We start from the raw sequence: 18,721 nt of genomic DNA, 5'->3' as shown, positions 1-18,721 counted from the left end.
GCAACTCTTCTAAATATTTGGTTTTATTGAAGACAAACGGAGTCCTTTTGGTAAAGAGGGGGAAGCACACCTGACAACGCTCAGGGCTTGCTCTTGACTCTATTCTGAGAGATCAGTCCTGGTAGTGGGGGACCCTATAGGATGCCAAGGATCAAACCTGGGTCTGCTGCAGGGAAGACAGCATCCTACCTCAATTAACACTCTGGTCCCAACAAATAGAATCTTACATCTGCTTTCTCTCTGTTGTTTTTTTTTTTTGTGTGTGTGTGGTTATTTTGATTAATATAAATTAATATAATCACCCTCACATCCATGCATGTGGAGGCCCTAGTTTGATCCCAGCAGTGTATGACTGCCCCCCTAACACCGACCCACCCCACTGGAGTGTTTACTTCTGAGCCTAGAACCAGGGGTCACCCTTTGGATGTGCCAGGTAAACCTCTTTTCCTCAATAGCACTGTAGCACTGTTGTGCCGTTGTTCATAGATTCACTCAAGTGGGCACCAGTAATATCTCCATTGGGAGACTTGTTGTTACTGGTTTTGCATATCGAATACACTATGTATGGCTTGCCAGGCTCTGCCGTGCGGGCGGGATACTCTCAGTAGCTTGCTGGGCTCTCCGAGAGGGATGGAGAAATCGAACCTGGATTATCTACGTGCAAGGCAAATGCCCTACCCTCTGTGCTATAGCTCCAGCCCAACATCATCAACATTAAACATTTTTAATTCCCCAATAATAAAGTAAAACAAAGGATGTTTTATTAGTTTGTTGTGCTTTTATGGAGGAGGGGAAGTATGTCTTTTCTTGTTTTGAAAAAAGTTATGAAGCATTTATCAGTTGGAAAGGGAATGGTGTCTGAATTTTAGCAATCTTACTAAAATTCTCTACTGTAAACTTTCATGGTCAGTGTTTTACTTCTGCAGGAGGAGCCCTCAGACTAAGGTGATGCTGAGACTAGAGGCACTCTGAAAAGAAGATGCACAAAATCAAGTCAGTATCCACAACCAAGACTAAGGCCTAGATGTTTCAAAATTACAGCGGCCAAAGCAGTTCTTTCAAAATAATTCATCTTGGAACTCTGTGAAAGGGGATTTTTCGTTCTTGTTGATTGAGTCAGTATCAGTAATAATAATGCTTTGGTACTTTCAAAAAGCCCCCTGAAAGTTTTTCAAGCTACTGATTTTAAGTGTTATTTGGTAGTTTACATCCTATTTCTTAGGTTCCCCCCACCCCTGCCTCCTACGTATCTGTCACAGCATATAATCAAATTTGAGATGACTAACCCTACAGGCTTCTTTATCTTTTTTTCCAAAAAACTCCATTCTCCACCCTTCTGTTTCCAACCAAAATACCTAAATGAAAATGAAGGGGAAAAATAAAACAAGGATTTGGAGTGGCCTCCTACCACTTGGAGCATGTGTGAAGGCAGAGGAAGAAAAAGCCTGAGAACGCCTCCCAACAGTAACCCTTGTCCTGAAGCTTGGACCGTTTATACATTTTCACATAAACACACCCAAAACTGGCATCATCTTTCTCCTACTTAAAAAAAAATAGGCAAGAAAACAAAAAAACATGATTGTTGGCATTAGACGTTTTAAAGAGAAACGGCAGAGTCAAGTCTTGGGACTGATTCCTTCTCTGTAATTTTAGGACTCCACTCCACAGTGATGTGTGAGAAGTGAGACCCCACCCTCAGCACTCTGCCCATGCATCAGTAACTGCACCCCTCAAAGCAGTGGGGTGAGGCAGAGCAGGGGTTTACCCTGGCAGGACCAGACAAAGCAATTGTAGAAGTTTGTAATTTTTTAAAAATATTTTTCTTTTATTTACGAAAGCATTGTTCATATTTCCTTGTGTGTTCGAATGCTTGTTCTCTATTTTCCTCTTCCTAAATTTGGAGGTCATTTCCATTGTACAGTTCCAATGCAGGTATCTTAAAATCAGACCTAACCTTAGACTGGGTTCCCTGAAGGCCTCTCTGTTTAAAGTTCCCTTTGCTGAAACATGCCTCCTCCCATTTCTTTAATCTGACAGTATTTAGGGAGTGTTTCACTACCCACTAGAAGCAAGGCTTGAAGATGTTTACCACCATCCTGTCAGAGGGCCAACTTCTCAGCGAGGCACCATGAACCCCTTTTGTAGATGAGGAAACTGAGGCTTAGGTATCCAGGATATCTTAGTCTCTGGGCTTGAAGATGGGATCCAAGACCAATTGCACTTTGCTGCCTTCTTTGTTCGAAGGCAGGAAACTTTGGGAATGTCCTCGACTAAGAGCTGGCCCTAGGGATCCACCACCCTCTAAAAGCCACCAGCCAGAGCTGAGGGCCTGCTAAGTGGAACTGCAGGGGTTCCAGTACTTGCCACCCCCAATATTTCCTTTACCAGAAAGCCCCAATTTCTGCAGAAACCATCTCATATGAATCTGGAGAGTGGGCAGGCAGTCTTGCAGACTCATCGGGAAGGCCAGTTCTCTGGAAACTTACAAACCCACCCAAGAAAACGGTCTCAGCAGGCCGTACTCCAGAGCTGGGCTGGGTCTAGTGGGAAAGAGGAATCGTGTTGGCGCTCGCCTCCCTCCCCACAACTCAATTTTCTCTGACCAAGGAAACTGCCTTTCAAGTTCCTAAAAGTAATGAGCACGTCAGATGGGGCAGCTGTTGGGGTCTCCTACATACTTCTCTAAATTTTCTACTAAAAGGACGTACTATTATTTTTTTAAAAAATTAAAAAATAAAACCAGCATTTCAGAAATCCGATAATCAGCTTTCCAAGTTACAATGTCTTCGCAAACGGCGCAATGAATGTAGAAAACAGAGACACAAAATAAAAACAAGGATTATCTGAAAACTTGGCATTAGTATAATTTAAATAAAATAAAGTTCCCACTAAAAAAGGGTGAGCTGTGGTATTACACTTTCATTTAGTCACACTTAACACTTGTGGGAAAACTGTGTGGGGGCTGCATATTCTTAAACTACATACAAGTGTCGAGTGTGTGCATGTGTGTGTGTGAGAGAGAGCGCGCACACATGAGAAAGCGCACTGTATTATCACTTTGCAGTGTAAAATAGGGTATCTCAATGTGACCCTAGGTGAGAAGGCTCATAAAGATCCAATCTCTTAACTCTTGCTTTCCAGTACTAGAATCCTGGATCTAGAGAATCACACTTGTGCAGGGTTCCACAGGAGTCTTTCTTCAGGGAGGGGCATCTCTTAAATGCCTCCTCCAGACCCACCTCACTCCAAGGCAACAAAGACCACATTCTGACCCGACAGGGGGCGTATGATTTCCAAACTGTACTTTATTGTCCATAAAAAAATAAATTTATTTACATTTGCTAATTACTACCTGCTGCTGTAGGGCAGCCACTCATTCCCCCAACTTGACCACTAGAAATCCACAGTCCAAGCAGTCCCCAGGGTAATTTAGTGGCTGGGTGGTTGGGGGGGTGGTGGCAGTGGCTGCGGAGGCTGTGCTGAGAGGAGGGACTTTGTAGAGAGTGTAGGGGCTAACCGGATGGGAGGTCTGCAGTTAGAGGTGGGAATGGCTGGTGGCAGCACAAAGTAGAGGGGAGTGGCTGGCTCATGAGGTGCTTTCCATGTACATGTCCCCTAGGTTAGATCCCAGCATCCCTTGTGGTCCCCAAACACAGCCAGGGGTAATTCCTAAATCCTGAGTGCAGAGCCAGGAGTAACCCTGAGCTTCCCTGGGTGTAGCCTCTCCCCCCATTCCCCGAAAAAAAAAAATAATAGGAGAGAAAGTAGGGAACAGGAAAACACATGAAGACACCACCCAGCTTTAGAGGGAGCCCTAGCAATATGGGGTGAGACTCAAGGCTGCAAAAGGGGCGAGAAGAAACGTCAATAGAATCTGGGCCCCAGCCAGAGGCCTGTAAGAAGCTAGAGGACAGCAGGAAGGGGAACCACCCAGAACGGAACAACCTAGCCTGGGGCTTTCAGGGAAGGGGCTGAAAGCGAGCCTTCTCTGCCTAGCTCTGCTCAGAGCCAGCATCGTCTTGCCTGCTGGGCAAAGTCAGGTCTCAAAGCTGCACCACACAAGCCACCGCTCCTTGAGGACTTAAAAAATGCACCCTCCGTGCAGCCTTCCGTGATTAAAGCCATGCCCGAAAGGAGGGCGGGGTGTTAGAACCCTGACGAAGCGCACCGGTTTCTGTTCCCCGCTTACATCTTAGCGCGGGGTTCCCACGGCAGCGCGGGTGTGCGGCGGGGAGCCTGCAACGTTCAAGTCCCAGGTGGCGTCTGGGTTCGAGCTGTCCAGACGAAAAGGGGCTCTTTCACCGAGCGATCAAGTGTCCAGTGGTTGCGAATCGCTGCAGCCTGCGGTGGGCGCCCCGCGAGAGCGACTGCGCCTCTGGTCCAGTGTTCTGCTCCCCCCACATCTGCCACCTGCTGTGTCCACAGTTCCCGAGTAGGGAGGAGGATCTAGACGAATCCACGGAGATGCCCTTTCATTCTCTGGGGTTCTCATCCTCTCCCCCTTCTCCTCCACGGTCCCCAAGTACACGTTCGGTCCAAACACACCTTTTTAACCAATAATCCCATCAAGCGCCGGCGAGTTCGAGCTATGCCGTGGTGCCACAAAGTCTATTGGCTGCCGACACATCTTTGCTGTCAGAATCGGGTCTCCCCGAGACCACGAAGGGCCAAGTCTGTAAGAGAGGAAAGACAAGTCCGATCAGGAAGGAGACACAGCCCAACGGCTCAAACCCAAACCAATCTCCTCCAGAGAACAAAATGTCACGCGGTCCCTTAGATTTTAGGAGTGTCCTGGGAATTTGCGCGGCTTCTGTCGAAACTAGGGCTTAAATGTTACTGCTCACCGATTACCTAGTGAGGTGTCCGTCAATGGCCTTCTCCTGGGGTGTGATCGCACCCCACGATTAGGTGCGCTCTGCATCAATTAGGGGTCTCTATCATCCATTTTCCAGCGTGTGCAGGCGCGCGCTAGCGCGCACACACACAGACGCACAACAAGCAAACACCCAGATCTCTGATGCAAGTAGTACCCAAAGGCCTCTAAGCATCTGGATAGAATTTTTTTTCCAAGCAGGGAGAGTTGGCAGATTGGAGAGGGGCTTTCCAGACAAACCCCGTTCAGAGACACCTCCGCTATTTCGCAGGAATCAAACAATCCCCAAGTTTCCTCCTCCCTCCCCGTACCCCACCCCAGCCCAAAGCGGAGCCGGGCCTTGCCGCCTCCTCTGCACCGAGCAAAACTTGCCTGAATCAAACCTGTTGGAGTTTTAACTGAGAAGAGTTGGGCTACGGCGAGATTTTTTAAAAAAATTTAATTTGCAACCGGGTGGCGGCTCCGCTGGAACTTCGATTCAACCCGGAAGTAGGACACTGGCCAATAGTTGTCACTAGGCTCAGCGTTCCGCAGGATGATTCAAACTCCCAAGGGTGAACAGTTCCCCGGCAAAATGGCTGGCCCGTCCCGTTACGGGGCCGGGGGAGGAGTACCAGGAGCGAGCCCCCCCCCCCCGTCGGAACCAGAACCCCCGGCCTCCGGGGGCGTCCCCCCAGCCCAGCCCCTGCGCTCGCCGCGGGCGCCCTACCAGGTTCACCGGGTGCACGTAGCCGTTCTCGTAGCGGTCCTCCTGCAGCAGCTGGCGCAGGTGCGCGATGTAGCTGGACGCCAGGCGCAGCGTGTCCAGCTTGGAGAGCTTGGTGTCCGGGGGCACCCAGGGCAGGCTGGTCTTGAGCCGGGAGAAGGCTTTGCTGAGCACCCGCATGCGGGCGCGCTCGCGGGCGTTGGCGGCGTTGCGCTGCGACTGCCGGCCCTCGGCGGGGGTGCCCCGGGCCGGGAGGGGCTTCTTGCCGCCGCCCCCCGCCGCGCGCGCCCGCTTCCTCCCGCCGCGGCCCGGGCCAGCGGCCGCGCCCAGCGCGCCCCGCCGCTCGTCCTCGCCGTCGGGGTCCTCCTCCTCCGCCGACGAGTTGTCGCTGGGCGACGCGTAGCCGCGCGGGGGCGGCCGCTGGGAGGCGGGGGGCGGGTAGCCCCGCGACAGTCCCCGCGGCTCCATCTCGTCGGGGTCGCTCACCGAGCCTGTGGACATCGCGCCTCCCCCCGCCTCCGCCTTTCCGCTCCCCGCGCTGAGGCCCGGGGCCACGCGGAGTCCCCCCCCGGGGACACGGGCCACCTGGGTGGCGGGGCCGGAGAAGGAGGCGGGCGGCGAGCGAGCCTCGGCTGGTCGATGCCCTGGCCCGACCTCGGCACGAGCCCCCGCGAGCTGCGCCTTTGGACAGCGACTATTTATCTGTCCTCGGAGCAAACCACCCGGGGCAAAGACTAGGGGGCTGAAAGGGGGGGCAAGAGGTGGGGCGGGGGCGTGGAAGGGGTGGGGACCGCTGGTAGGGCAGGGCAAGGGGAAGTTTCTGCCCGCTAGCCGAACTTTGGACCCCGCCGACCCACGCACCTAACTTTTTTTTTTCCTTTTTTGCACTAAACCGTCGGAGGGCGGGTGATGTAGAGGACCTGTCCTGTCCCCACTCACCTCCCGCTAATCTTAGCCTTGGCTCAAAGTGCCGGACACTTAGAATCCCCGAGATGACGGGCTTGGTTTCTCTCCCAGTCATTTAGGCAGAATCATCCGCCCACCCCCGACCCTGTCATTCATCAAGTATGAATGCCTAAGCAAGGACTGCCGACAGCAGAACCAGCGAAGCACAGAGCCGACCCCCTTCCCCCCCTAAAAGAAAACCTTTTTCGTCGACCTCCTCTCCCTTTCTCATTGGCTTATGATTAAAAACGCACCTTTTTCTGCATGGGCTCGATTCATCCTTCCACAACATTTATGATTTTTTGATCCTCCAATTTGCAGAATTGGAAGCCACAAGAGAGAGCTACTAGAAGGGCGCAGGGTCGCTACACTGGTATGTAGGATAAAGACTCAAATCTGTGCTGGGAATCTTATTCTGGCTACACGCCTCTGGACCACACACCACAGGATGTTGGATCTGGTACTTTCCACAGACTTGAGGATTCCGTGCCTGATTTTTTTTTTTTCATTCCACAATGCACGAGATAGAGAAAATCAGGACCCACTACTCTTGAGTTAGAGGAACGATTCTTATGTTGGCATTGCATGTTGGAACAATGCACTCGGGGATGCAGAAGACTAAATCACATAATGATGCAAAGTGGGGAAGAAAAACAACAACAAAACTGATTAAAAGAAAAATCTCTTAGTGGGATTGATTCCCAAGCCAAAGGAAAACAAAACACTCAGCCTCTTCCTACAAAAGCAACAAAACTGTAATCTTCTTTCCTGACTTTGCAACACTCGCTCCTGGGAGAATTCTTATTTCTGAGTCTTTAATGCCCCACAGTTCCGCATCCGCAGCATCCCTGCTCCACCGAGGAACTAAACAAAAACAAAATGAAAGCAACAAAATACCCATCGCTTTCCTTGAGGTGGGTCTCTGGTTACTCTGTTCCAAACAAGGAAACTGTATGTTGCCTTTCGTGTTAGGTGTTTACTTCTTCTCCCACTAAAAGCACACAAGCTCCCTAGCTGGGCAAAGTGCAAAGCGACAGATGTGCACGGAGCCTCTGGGCCAGCCGCGTCCCCTGCTCCTGCGCTCCTGAAATGCTGCAACAGGTGGCTGGTCCCCGTGTGACTTCATCACTTAGGCACGGGTCCACCTTCATCCCTCCAGAACATGCCTTCTTCTAGTGAGGCATGATTCCTGACCGTCTCCTGCTTGCTTGGATGTGCAGGGATTGTCTCTTTCTGTTTTTTATCCTCTTGCTCCGATGGGCTGCGGTGCTCTGATGGACTCCTTCAGGGATCAGTTGAGTTCAAAGATTGCTCATTCTCATTTCTTTCTGGCTTTGGAAGACACCAGAGAAAGGTAGAGTTCTGAAAGGGTAGAACTTGAACTTGACTCTGCCCGGCCAGGTGAAGGAGGGAAGGAAAATGAGCGGGGTGAGGGGGCACCAGTAAAGGGAGATCTAAGGTTAGCTTTGAACATCCCCGATTGATTACTTGAAGCTATCAGTATAAATACGTGGTCTCACACGTTAGGGCAGGCATATAGGTTTTAAAACTCTGAGTTGTTTATACAGGTGCAGAACAAAGTATTTCTTTAGAAAAGATTAATGGAGGGGAGCATGCTAGTTTTTCTCTAAACAGTTGTATCCAGCCTCAACCTGGAGAAGCTGATCATGGCTAGCTTCTTTTTCTTGAAAGAACTGTCTGCCCCCAATGATTCATTATGTTTTTGCATTGCTCTTTGTCTCCCCCCCTTTTTTTTCCTTTCTCCATTCTTCTCTCTGCTTCCTTCTCTCCTTGTTGTACTTAGAAAGTAAGCTGTTTTCTTTCACCTTCCTTTTATTTCCCCCTTTGTTTCTTTTCTTTCTATGGTTCATCCTTTTGCTGCTTTCTTAAGTTGTAGATTCCTAATGAATCTAAAGGAAATGGGTCTTTAAATGCACTTTATGTGAGTATATAATGCAGTTTGCTTTAATATTGTAATATCTGATATCTGACCTCTACACTTTCAAAAAGCACTTACTTTGATTTCTGTCCCAATAGTTACTGAACAGTGCAAGTATAATGATCTCCTTTGAAAATCTGTTTGTTGCAAATGTTTGTTATCACGTATAACAAATGAATAATAAATACTTTGTTTTTTAATGTAAAGGAAGTACATTGGGGGAGTGGAGTGTTGGATAAAAATTAGAGATTGATGGTGAGAGGTTTGTAATGTATACAGATATCAAGGCATTATATTGTGAACCTGGAAGCTATATAATATACCTAGTTAAGTGCTCACTGTATCACTATATCATTGTCATCCCGTTAGTTGCTCATCAATTTGCTCGAGCGGGCACCAGTAATATCTTCATTGTGAGACTTGTTGTTACTGTTTTTAGCATATCCAATACTCCACGGGTAGCTTGCCAGGCTCTGCCATGCGGGTGAGATACTCTCAGTAGCTTGCTGGGTTTTCCCAGAAGGATGGAGGAATTAAATCCTGATCAGCAGTGTGCAAGGCAAACGCCTTACCCGCTATTCTATCGCCACTCAATTAAAAACAAAAAAACTCAAAAAAAAGCAGTAGCCAGGGAGACAGTACCGGGATTAAGGTGCTTGCCTTGCATGTGGCCAGCCCCAGTTGGATTCCTGGAACTGCACAGTGTTCCCTAAGAACTATAAGGAAGGAGTCCCTAAGCACTGGTGGGTGTGGGTGTAGCCAACCCCTCTCCCCAGAGAAAACTTTTAATTTAAAGGAAAAAATAAGTAAGTCCCTTGAAAGAAAATTCCTATATGCCCATGCTTGGGAATCTTTTAAGTTTGTAGGATTTCTACTACTGTTATTTATTGTATCCATTGATGATCTTGAGAACCTGGATCACAACCTGGTACATGGGAGAAGATAAAGAGATGTGGGTTATTTCTATACTGCAAATCAACTTGCTTAGGGCCTGGAGCTGAGACTTTGTACTCTAGGGATGGGTCTGGGTTTGGATGGCACCAGGTGTTTACTTAGCCATCCCTGCAGGCTTCTTGGGTCTGACATGCAGTGTCCATTGCTCAGCGTTTTCCACAGGTCTCAGAAAAAAACTAATGAGAAAAAGTGGGTGAGCTGGCCATAGGAACTTTCTTTCTACACGGTCCCTTTCCATAAATACAATATTTTCCTAGCCTTAATTTCAATGTAGAAAAATCCTGTCAGTTACTGATACATCTTCAATGAGACATGATGTGACATCCTCCATTTAGAAATATTTTAATATATAGAATACATTATATAATGTGTATGTATAAATAATATATTAATATATTGTTAATATATATTATTAACATATATTAATATATAAAATAGATTTTTACATGAATATATTGTATCTTTGGTTTTTGTAGGATTTTTGTTGTTTTGGGACCACACCCCACAGTGCTTAGGGCTTCCACTTGGCTCTGTGATCAGGGATCACTCCAGGTGGACTCAGAGGACCCTCTGGAGTACCGAGGATTGAACCTAGGTAGGTCATGTACAAGGCAAATGCCCTGCCCTACCTCCAATCCTATTTCTCCTGGCCTATTTCTCTGCCCCCTTTTAAAATATTTTAAAATGCAGACTCTTTTATTTTTATATTTTTTTTGGTTTGGGGGCCATACCCAGCAGTGCTCGAGACTTACTCCAGGCTTGATGGTCAGTGATCACTCCAGGCAGGGCTCAGGGCACCATAAGTGGTCCTGGAGTTCGAACCCAGATATGCAAGGCAAATACCCTAGCTGCTATACTATGGCTGGGCCCCTAACATGCAGACATTTTGAAAGAGGAGAATGCAGTAGAAGCACAATCACTGATCAAGGAAATATAACAAACATGCATTGCCACTCCTATTTCATCTCTGCTCTGGGTGAAGATGTTTGGAGCCACGAGGTCAGGCAGGCTTAGGGTTTAAGAGGAACACAGACTGTCTGCATCTATCTTTGAACAAGTTACAATGTATAGAAAATAAATGCTTATTCTTCATCTGGAGAGAAGAATTCAATGGGTTGTGTCAATGCTTGGCAAGGGGAAAGTCCAGGATAGAACCTCAGCATTGCATAGCCCCCTGGCACCCCTGGAGCACAGAACTGAGAATAGTTCCTGAGCACCACCAGGTGTGGCCTAGAAACAAAATATAAAAAACAAAAGGAAAAGGGTCGAGCACAAGCTTTGCACAGAAGTTCATGTATAGTCCTTGGCTCTGCAAGATTACCTGAGCACAGTGACAGAACAAGCCCTCACACCGTCCACTGCCCCCTAAACGTGATGGTTGTGAGAGCACATTTGAGTGGATCGGGGTCTATCCGCATGATTTTCCTGGTCCTTTCACTACCTGCTGATGTTCGTCACTGACAAGATGCTGAGGGGAGGAATTGCCCATGCTTGGGAGCAGCTTCATCCCTATATCTAGGAGGACAGTCGGATTAGGACTGGAAAATAGGAAGCCACAAACCACAGGAGGCTCCTGAGCACTTGAGATGCAGCTAGTCAGATGCACTAGTGTAAAATACACACTCGAGGCATGGGAATAACAATGCAAAATACTTGATATTTCAAAATATTGATTTTGCAGCAAAATTCTAATTCTTTGAATCATACTGGGTTAAAGAAAATGCAATATTAAAATTGCCGCAAGGACTGAGAAATAGAACCTGCCTTGCCTGCAGCTGACCTGAATTCAATCCCTGGTACCCCATAGGATTTCCTGAGCATAGCCAGGAAGGAGTGATTCCTGATGGCAGAGCCAGAAGTAAGCTCTGATTTGAGATGTGGCTAAAGCACGCATGAGCCCCCCCTCACTTGACACCCCCCCACAAAAACCCACAAAATTTTAAACCAAAACCAAAAAAAAAGTCAAATAAAACCCTTAAAATTGTGACTGGTAGCACTTAGAATGATCAACATGGTTCACATTCTATTGGACAATTTGAGAATTTCGTTCACGGACTGACTATGCAACTGTGAGCAGCTACTATTTGCACTGGGCTGTAGTCCAGAAAGATTCCAAACTACCGAGATGAAACATTTTCTCGGGAAAAAGAAAAATAACCTGGGGGTGGGGAGGACCCTTGACAACAGGTCTCCCCTCATTACCCCCAGCCCCACTCCACAACTGTCTCACCATATGGGGTTGTACAGCTCTTTGGAAGGGAAACATTCCCCAAGAGGCACTGATTCCTCTCCCCTGGGGATGTAACCAGTGCTCTTGGCCGGTTCATGGGTCTTTGCAAAATAACTCTGGGTCCAGAGCACCACGCCCAGTCCTGGGAGAGCTCTGTCTGGGTTATGTGGTGCAGAGGTTACTTAATGTGCAGGTCACGTGGTGCATGCATGACTCACACAGGTCCTGTGGGCCAGGGAGCCCAGCTGGGTCAGTGTCTTCATAAGACTGAGCTCGGGGGGGGGGGGGCTCATGTCCATGGAGGTCACCCTCTGTCCAGGGTATCCCTGTGTCTGGAGACCACCGATGTCACCACACTTTTCGCTGAGGAAGGGAAGTAATTTCTGGCAGCCAGCCAGGTCGTTGGGAGCTGTGGGAACTACTAGAATTGACCCACGGAATTCTGAGCTGCTGGTTTATCAAAAATTTGGAGAAGGAGTTTTGCTTCCTCTGAGCCCAGTTTTGTTTTAGAGGCCTGAACACATCGGCTTGGTAGAAGCTGAAGGTAGGAAAGTCACTTAAGAATGAGAAGGTAGGGGCTGGAGCGATAGCACAGTGGGTAGGGCATTTACCTTGCACGTGGACGACCAGAGTTCAATTCCCAGCATCCCATATGGTCCCCTGAGCACAGCCAGGAGTAATTCCTGAGTGCATGAGCCAGGAGTAACCCCTGTACATTGCCAGGTGTGACCCAAAAAGAAAAAAAAAAGAATGAGAATGTAGAGGGAGGGCAGTAACTCCAGACTTGGTTTTCTTTGCTATTCAGGACAGAAGACAAAACTAAAGCAAATCAAAACTTCCTTATCCTGAGAGCTAGAAACATAGACAGCTTTGGGACAAAGTTTTCTTTCTTTCTCCAAAGTGCTGTTCTTCACGAGCCAGGCTTGGGCTTGAGTGCTTAGAGCCTAGAAGGCAGTGCTCCTTGACCATGAGGTGCCTGGGACCACCAGGACCACTAAATGCTGCCCAGGGGCTGCCAAGGCCATTTTCATCAATGTTGAGGGTCCTTCAAGGTTTCTATCAGTGGTGCTCAGGAAACAATGAGCACAAGGTATTGAATGAAGATGGATACGTGCAACAAACACTTCCCTCCCTCCCTCCATCCCTCCCTCCATCCCTCCCTCCCTCCCTTCCTCCCTGGTCCCTCCCTCCCTCCCTCTCTCCCTCCCTCCCTCCCTCCCTCCCTCCCTCCCTCCCTTCCTTCCTTCCTTCCTCCCTTCCTCCCTCCCTCCCTCCCTCCCTCCCTCCCTCCCTCCCTTCCTTCCTTCCTTCCTTCCTTCCTCTGTCCCTCACTCCCTCCCTTGCACTATCTTTCTCTCTCCTTCCTTCCTTTCTTCCTCCTTGCTCCCTTCCTCCTTCCTTCCTCCTTCCTAACTTCCTTCCTTCCTTCCTTCCTTCCTTCCTTCCTTCCTTCCTTCCTTCCTTCCTTTCGTTCTTTCTTTCTCTCTTTGTTTCTCTCTTTCTTTCTTTCTTTCTTTCTTTCTTTCTTTCTTTCTTTCTTTCTTTCTTTCTTTCTTTCTTTCTTTCTTTCTTTCTTTCTTTCTTTCTTTCTTTCTTTCTTTCTCTCTTTGTTTCTCTCTTTCTTTCTTGTGGGCACACCTGATGATCCTTAGGGTTTACTCCTTACTGCACTCAGGAATAACTCCTGGCGGGCTTGCGAGATCCATATGAGATACTGGGAATCAAATCTGGGTTGATTGCAAGGAAAACAAGAGCTTTACCAAAACTGTACTATTGCTCCAGCTTTAAGATTTATTTTTAAAGCATTAACTATATATTCTAGGAAGCAACACCAAGGCATAAATATTCCACAAGTCCATCTGGAATGTTGACTGTCTCTTGAAAATATATGGGGCACTCAGTTAGGTTAAACCAGCAGCTCTTTCAGGAAGAAAAAGCCCTGTGCAAGGGTGAAGGTATCCTGTGTGTGGCATCTCTGGAACTCAGTGATTTGGAGAATCCAGAAGGGCTAGGACTGTGAATTATGGATCTGAGTACAGTCTTTTAAACATTGTGTGTGTGTCTTGGGCAACGCATAGTGGTGCACAGGGCTTGCTCCTGGTTCTGCACTCAGGGGTCACTCCTGATGGGCTAGATGGACCACTGAGAAGCCAGGGATCTAATCAAGGTCAACCCTGGGCAAAGCAAATGCATTAACCTGCTGTATTATCTCTCCAGTCCCAAAAATCTTATTAAAAAAATTCCCCAAGGTAGAATATGATTCTTCCAACAGAGTCAAAAAACTGGTCTTCATAGATACCTTTTATTGTTGTTTCCTTCCTTCCTTCCTTCCTTCCTTCCTTCCTTCCTTCCTTCCTTCCTTCCTTCCTTCCTTCCTTCCTTCCTTCCTTCCCGCCCTCCCTCCCTTTCTCCTTCCTTCCTTCCTTCCTTCCTTCCTTCCTTCCTTCCTTCCTTCCTTCCTTCCTTCCTTCCTTCCTTCCAGTTTTTGGGCCACATCCTGTGATGCTCAGGAGTTAACCCTGACTCTTCACTCAGGAATTACTCCTGGTGATGCTTGAGGACCATATTGGATTATGCTGATCAAAACTAGATCAACTACGTATCACGTGCAACGCTATACAGCTCTCTGGTCCCTTACTGATAATTTTTATGGGCAATATTGGAGTGTGGAAATGCACTGCCAAAATGTTCCTTGAAGAATAGAACACAATTTTGGTCACCAGTATGTAGTACCAAGCTGTGGAATAACATTGGGTTTGTCCTTTTAGCCTTGCCGCAGGGAACTTAGTTGACCTTAAAGCAATGTCCTTTCTGTATGGACACAGGAAGACAGTTAATACTATGCTTTGTAACTTGGGAGCTGATTAACCCCAATAATATTTACTCCTGGGCATCTGCTTTCTCAACTCAGTTGCCCTTAGTTCCTAGCACCCCTAAAAGTAGGATCCTGAAAAGGGATGGAATGGACCCAGGGCAAGCTGTGAGCTACCCTGGCATCGAAATGGGCCAGGCCAAAGTGCCACAATACTCAACTATAAGTTGAGAACATGGTCATAGACAAATGCTGTCATGATCCAAAAGTAACAACAAGACTAGGACCCTGCTGGGGTTAGGAAGACTAACCTGGCCTGAGGACTGTGGTCTGGAATATATAGTGAATGTCCTCAGGAAGAACCAAACTTTAAGTCTGATATATCTCTTACAGTGCTCATACAGAATGACATTGCCAGAAATATTATAAGTAAATTTACTATAACTATTTAAGTGGATTACTAGCTGAGGAAGGGAGAAAGTGTCAGACCCTTGTTTGGATCCCACCCTTGAGCAGATCTCTTAGAAATTTGGAGTAAGCTCCTTATATGAGATTTTGTTAATATCCTGGAGAAATGGTCTTACCCCTATTTGTTGATTTGTTAATGTTCAACCCACCTTTGTGTCACTACCCTATGTGATTGCTATATAAGCTAAGACTATAAGAGAAGTAGGGAGAAGATACAGAAGCGAGGGAGAAGAGGCAGAGGCAAGATAGAAGACACAGAGAAGACCACAGAAGTGGAGAGAAAAGACACAGGAGAAGACACAGAAGCAAGAGGCAAGACACAAAAGCAGAGATATAGAGAGGTCGGAAGAGACCAGAGGAGAGACTACAGAGACAGAGATAGAGAGACAGACAGAGGAGAGTATAGCAACACACACAGAAGCAGAGCACAAAGAGGAGCCATCCCAATCCGGTCCGTACACAGCGGCTTGAGAGCACCGAACTCGAGCAGTGAGAGAGAGAGAGAGAGAGAGAGAGAGAGAGAGAGAGAGAGAGAGAGAGAGAGAGAGAGAGAGAGAGAGAGAGAGAGAGAGAGAGAGACTCCGAGAGCCCAAGAACAACACAACACACATCACATCACTCCCTCCCTCGAACGCGCATGTTTGGATTTTTTACACCAAGCTTTATTGGATTTCATTGTGAAGTTAATCTAGAAAACAATGACATCCTGCCATGTGGTTTTTCACTTTGCTGAAAGAAAATTTTGAATTTGTTGGAAGAATCAAATTCTACCTTGGGGAATTTTTTAAATAACATGTTTGGGAATGGAGAGATAATACAGTAAGTAAAGCATTTGCTTTGCCCAGGGTTGACCCTGATTAGATCCCTGGCTTCCCAGTGGTCCACCTAGCCCATCAGGAATGACCCCTGAGTGCAGAGCCAGGAGCAAGCCCTGTTCCATGTGGAAGCTACTAGAATAGGTCTGTCTGCTGTAAGCACTAAGAGATTACTGCATTTATCAGCTGAGTGCCCATCACACACACACACACACACACACACACACACACACACACACTCCTCTTTCTTTTTTTCTTTTATTGAATCACCATGAGACACAGTTACAAGCTTTCATGTTTGAGTTTCAACGATCGAACACCCATCCCTCCACCAGTGCACATTTTCCACAACCAATGTCCTCAGTATCTCCCCCCGACATCCTAACATCCCCCTGCCTCTATTGTAGACAATTTCTCCCTTATTCTCTCTCAACTTTTGGGCATTATGGTTTGCAATAAGGATGTTAACACACTCCTCTGGGTGTGAGTCTAGTCCACTGGCAGGTAGCGGGAGCATCTAGAGGCTGCCACCTGCAGCCTTCTCTGGAAACTGCAGAGCGTTGTATCAGGCTTGTCACTGTCCAGTTCTCTCCCCAGGGGATTCCCTCTTTCCCAGCTCCAACAGTGAGCCCTGCTCAGAGTGACTGTCATTTCAGCCGTCTTCCACGCCCACTCCACCACCTCCACATGAGCTCCCCGCCACTTTAGGACTCCAAGTGAAACGGAAATACCTCCTGACGCCAGAAGGAAGCTCTCCTGTAATGGCTGCTTTGTGTTGCTCTAGAGGCAGGATTCTGTGCATTTTGTCAACCCATTCCTTTTAACCAACTCTTCTGAAAAAAGGGAGGCCTCGGTACTTACTCAAAACATTTTTTCCCTGAACCTTAAGCACCTCTGACCTCCAATTCTAAAATGAACTTTCGTGGATAATCTGAGAACTGAAAGTTGTTTTGGGAAATGTGCTGTCTTTTTCTTGACCCCCTCTGCCCCACCCCCCCATTCCTTTAGCTTATCTATGCAGCTAGGCCCAATTAACTGGGATAATGAGCCAGTTAGTTTGCAGGGATGGAGTGGGATAGCCTCCTTGCTGCATTCCTCCTAGGCTTCAGTCTCCAAGGAGATGTTTCCCTGAGGATGTTGGAAATAGAAATAGATAAGGCATCCTCTTTCCTCTTTTCTTTCCTCTGCCCCCCTTCCTTCTTGTACTGTCATAATCAGGCAATGTCTGTGAGGGAAGGAAGGAGCAGAATTAGATAAGAAAATGGAAGGGCTAAACCTTAAACTCAATCAAGTCATTGCATACAGAGACTGTGTCTTCTTTTTGTGTCTCTAGAGTCCAGCAGCTTATGAAAGAAAGTCACTTGCTAAATAGCTGATGATTGAAAACATTCACAAGAAAAAACAAGCCAATCTGCACTTGTGACTAATGGCATTGCAGACTGAGATGTTATTTGCCTTTAATATAAGGATTCTGTTTATGTCTCTGTGCTCTGTTCTTTTCTACATGCAGAGATCCAATTACATCTCTCCTTTGGTGAGTGCACCTCTAAAGAATATACTCCGTGTTCGTGTGTAATTTAGAGAGTCTCTGCATAACAAATATTATGCTTGTCCCAACCCCCCGAGTTAATTTTAAGTAACTAGAGAATTGTATTTACTTATGAACAACCCAGTAGAAACATTTCTTCTTATAGCAGTGATGTGTAGCTTTCAAAACCATGTGTGGGGACAAGAGCGACAGTGCAGGGTCTCAGGCATATACTTTGATGGCTCTGGTTGGATCCTGGCATCACATGCTAGCATTGCTGGTTGCAACCCTGGAAGTCCCTGAGGACTGCCTGGATGGCACTGGTGATCCCTTGGTTACCACAGGGCTGGAGCAGTACCACATCTGTGGGCTTAGCATTACCCTAGAATCATGAGGAAGGGCCTCTAAGCGCCCTTCCAGTGTAACTTTTCTAATTGAGTGAAGGATTTAGAAATGTTAAAAAAATATTAGGGTGTCACAGATTTATCAAATCTCTCATGGACCCTTGTGTCAGAAGGGAATGTCTCCCCTAATGATCACACACCTAATAGATGAACAGAGAAGAGAGATTCTGAGAAAGAAAAGCAGGGACCACAGACAGGAGACGAACATCAAGTGGAGCTGTGCTCTGGAAAGCAAAGGGGCTGTTTGAGGGAGTCATGAGCAGGACTGTCCGGATGAGGTCACTTAGCGGAAACTTCCTCTGTGGTTCTGACATTCAGCAGTTAGTGTTTAGCCGTAAAAATTGCAAACTAAAAAGACATAGCCAAGTATCCAATCAAGAATAATCCCTCTGAGGACTGCACCAAACCGTGAATGGATATTAAGGGGGACTAAAGCACGGGTGAGGGCCTTGGGCTTAGCTTGAGGTAGGAGCTTCCAGCAGTTGAGTTCCCTTTGTAGATAAGAACTAAACTGCCCTTAGAGAACCGGATGGTGGACCTGGATCACTGCTTAAATTAGGATGTTGCATCTTGGCTCTACCGAAGTGAATGCAACCCATAAGGAAGCGAAGAGAAGTAAGCAGTGTTTTTTAGCAACTTATTGGCTCTGTGACTAGGTCAGTTTCAGTTCATTTTCCTCTTAATCTTGGCTCACATTTTCTTGCATTTTTGTATGCTTGGTTAACTTTGGTTTGGATGCAGGACATTATAAATTTAGCCTGATGGGTGCTGGATATCCTTATTATTCCTATAATACTACTAATTTCTGCTGCCATATGCAGTTAAGTATCCTGGAAATAGTGCTATCCTTTGGGTCTTCTGTATCAGAGGAGTTACAGAAGTGCTGAAACTAGTGCTTGTTATTCTACTACTAGGCCAGACCCTAACTCAAATGCCCTGTGACTCCTGAGAGTGTCCCCTCTGGCTGGAATGGGTACTATTCCCAACCCTCGAGCTCCAGGCACTGTTTCATTTAGTCCTTTTGGGATTTCCTTTCATCTTTCATAG

The 18,721-nt window shown here is 47.2% G+C and overlaps 1 protein-coding gene across 1 annotated transcript; it reads right to left on the bottom strand.

The window, feature by feature from the left end:
• Window positions 1-3,306: 3,306 nt before the first annotated feature.
• MSC (musculin) lies at window positions 3,307-6,080 on the bottom strand. Its single transcript, XM_004602390.2, has 2 exons — window positions 5,583-6,080; window positions 3,307-4,673 (listed from the first exon to the last, which is right to left on the bottom strand). The coding sequence occupies exons 1-2, from the start codon at window positions 6,078-6,080 to the stop codon at window positions 4,587-4,589; spliced, it is 585 nt and encodes a 194-aa protein (XP_004602447.1). The 3' UTR covers window positions 3,307-4,586.
• Between the last annotated feature and the right edge of the window lie 12,641 nt (window positions 6,081-18,721).

This window comes from Sorex araneus, chromosome 2, assembly GCF_027595985.1.
Source record: "Sorex araneus isolate mSorAra2 chromosome 2, mSorAra2.pri, whole genome shotgun sequence".
NCBI classification, from domain to species: Eukaryota; Metazoa; Chordata; class Mammalia; order Eulipotyphla; family Soricidae; genus Sorex; species Sorex araneus.
The sequence above is the reverse complement of the archived record's forward strand: the minus strand, read 5'-3'. Positions and strand labels throughout refer to the sequence as shown.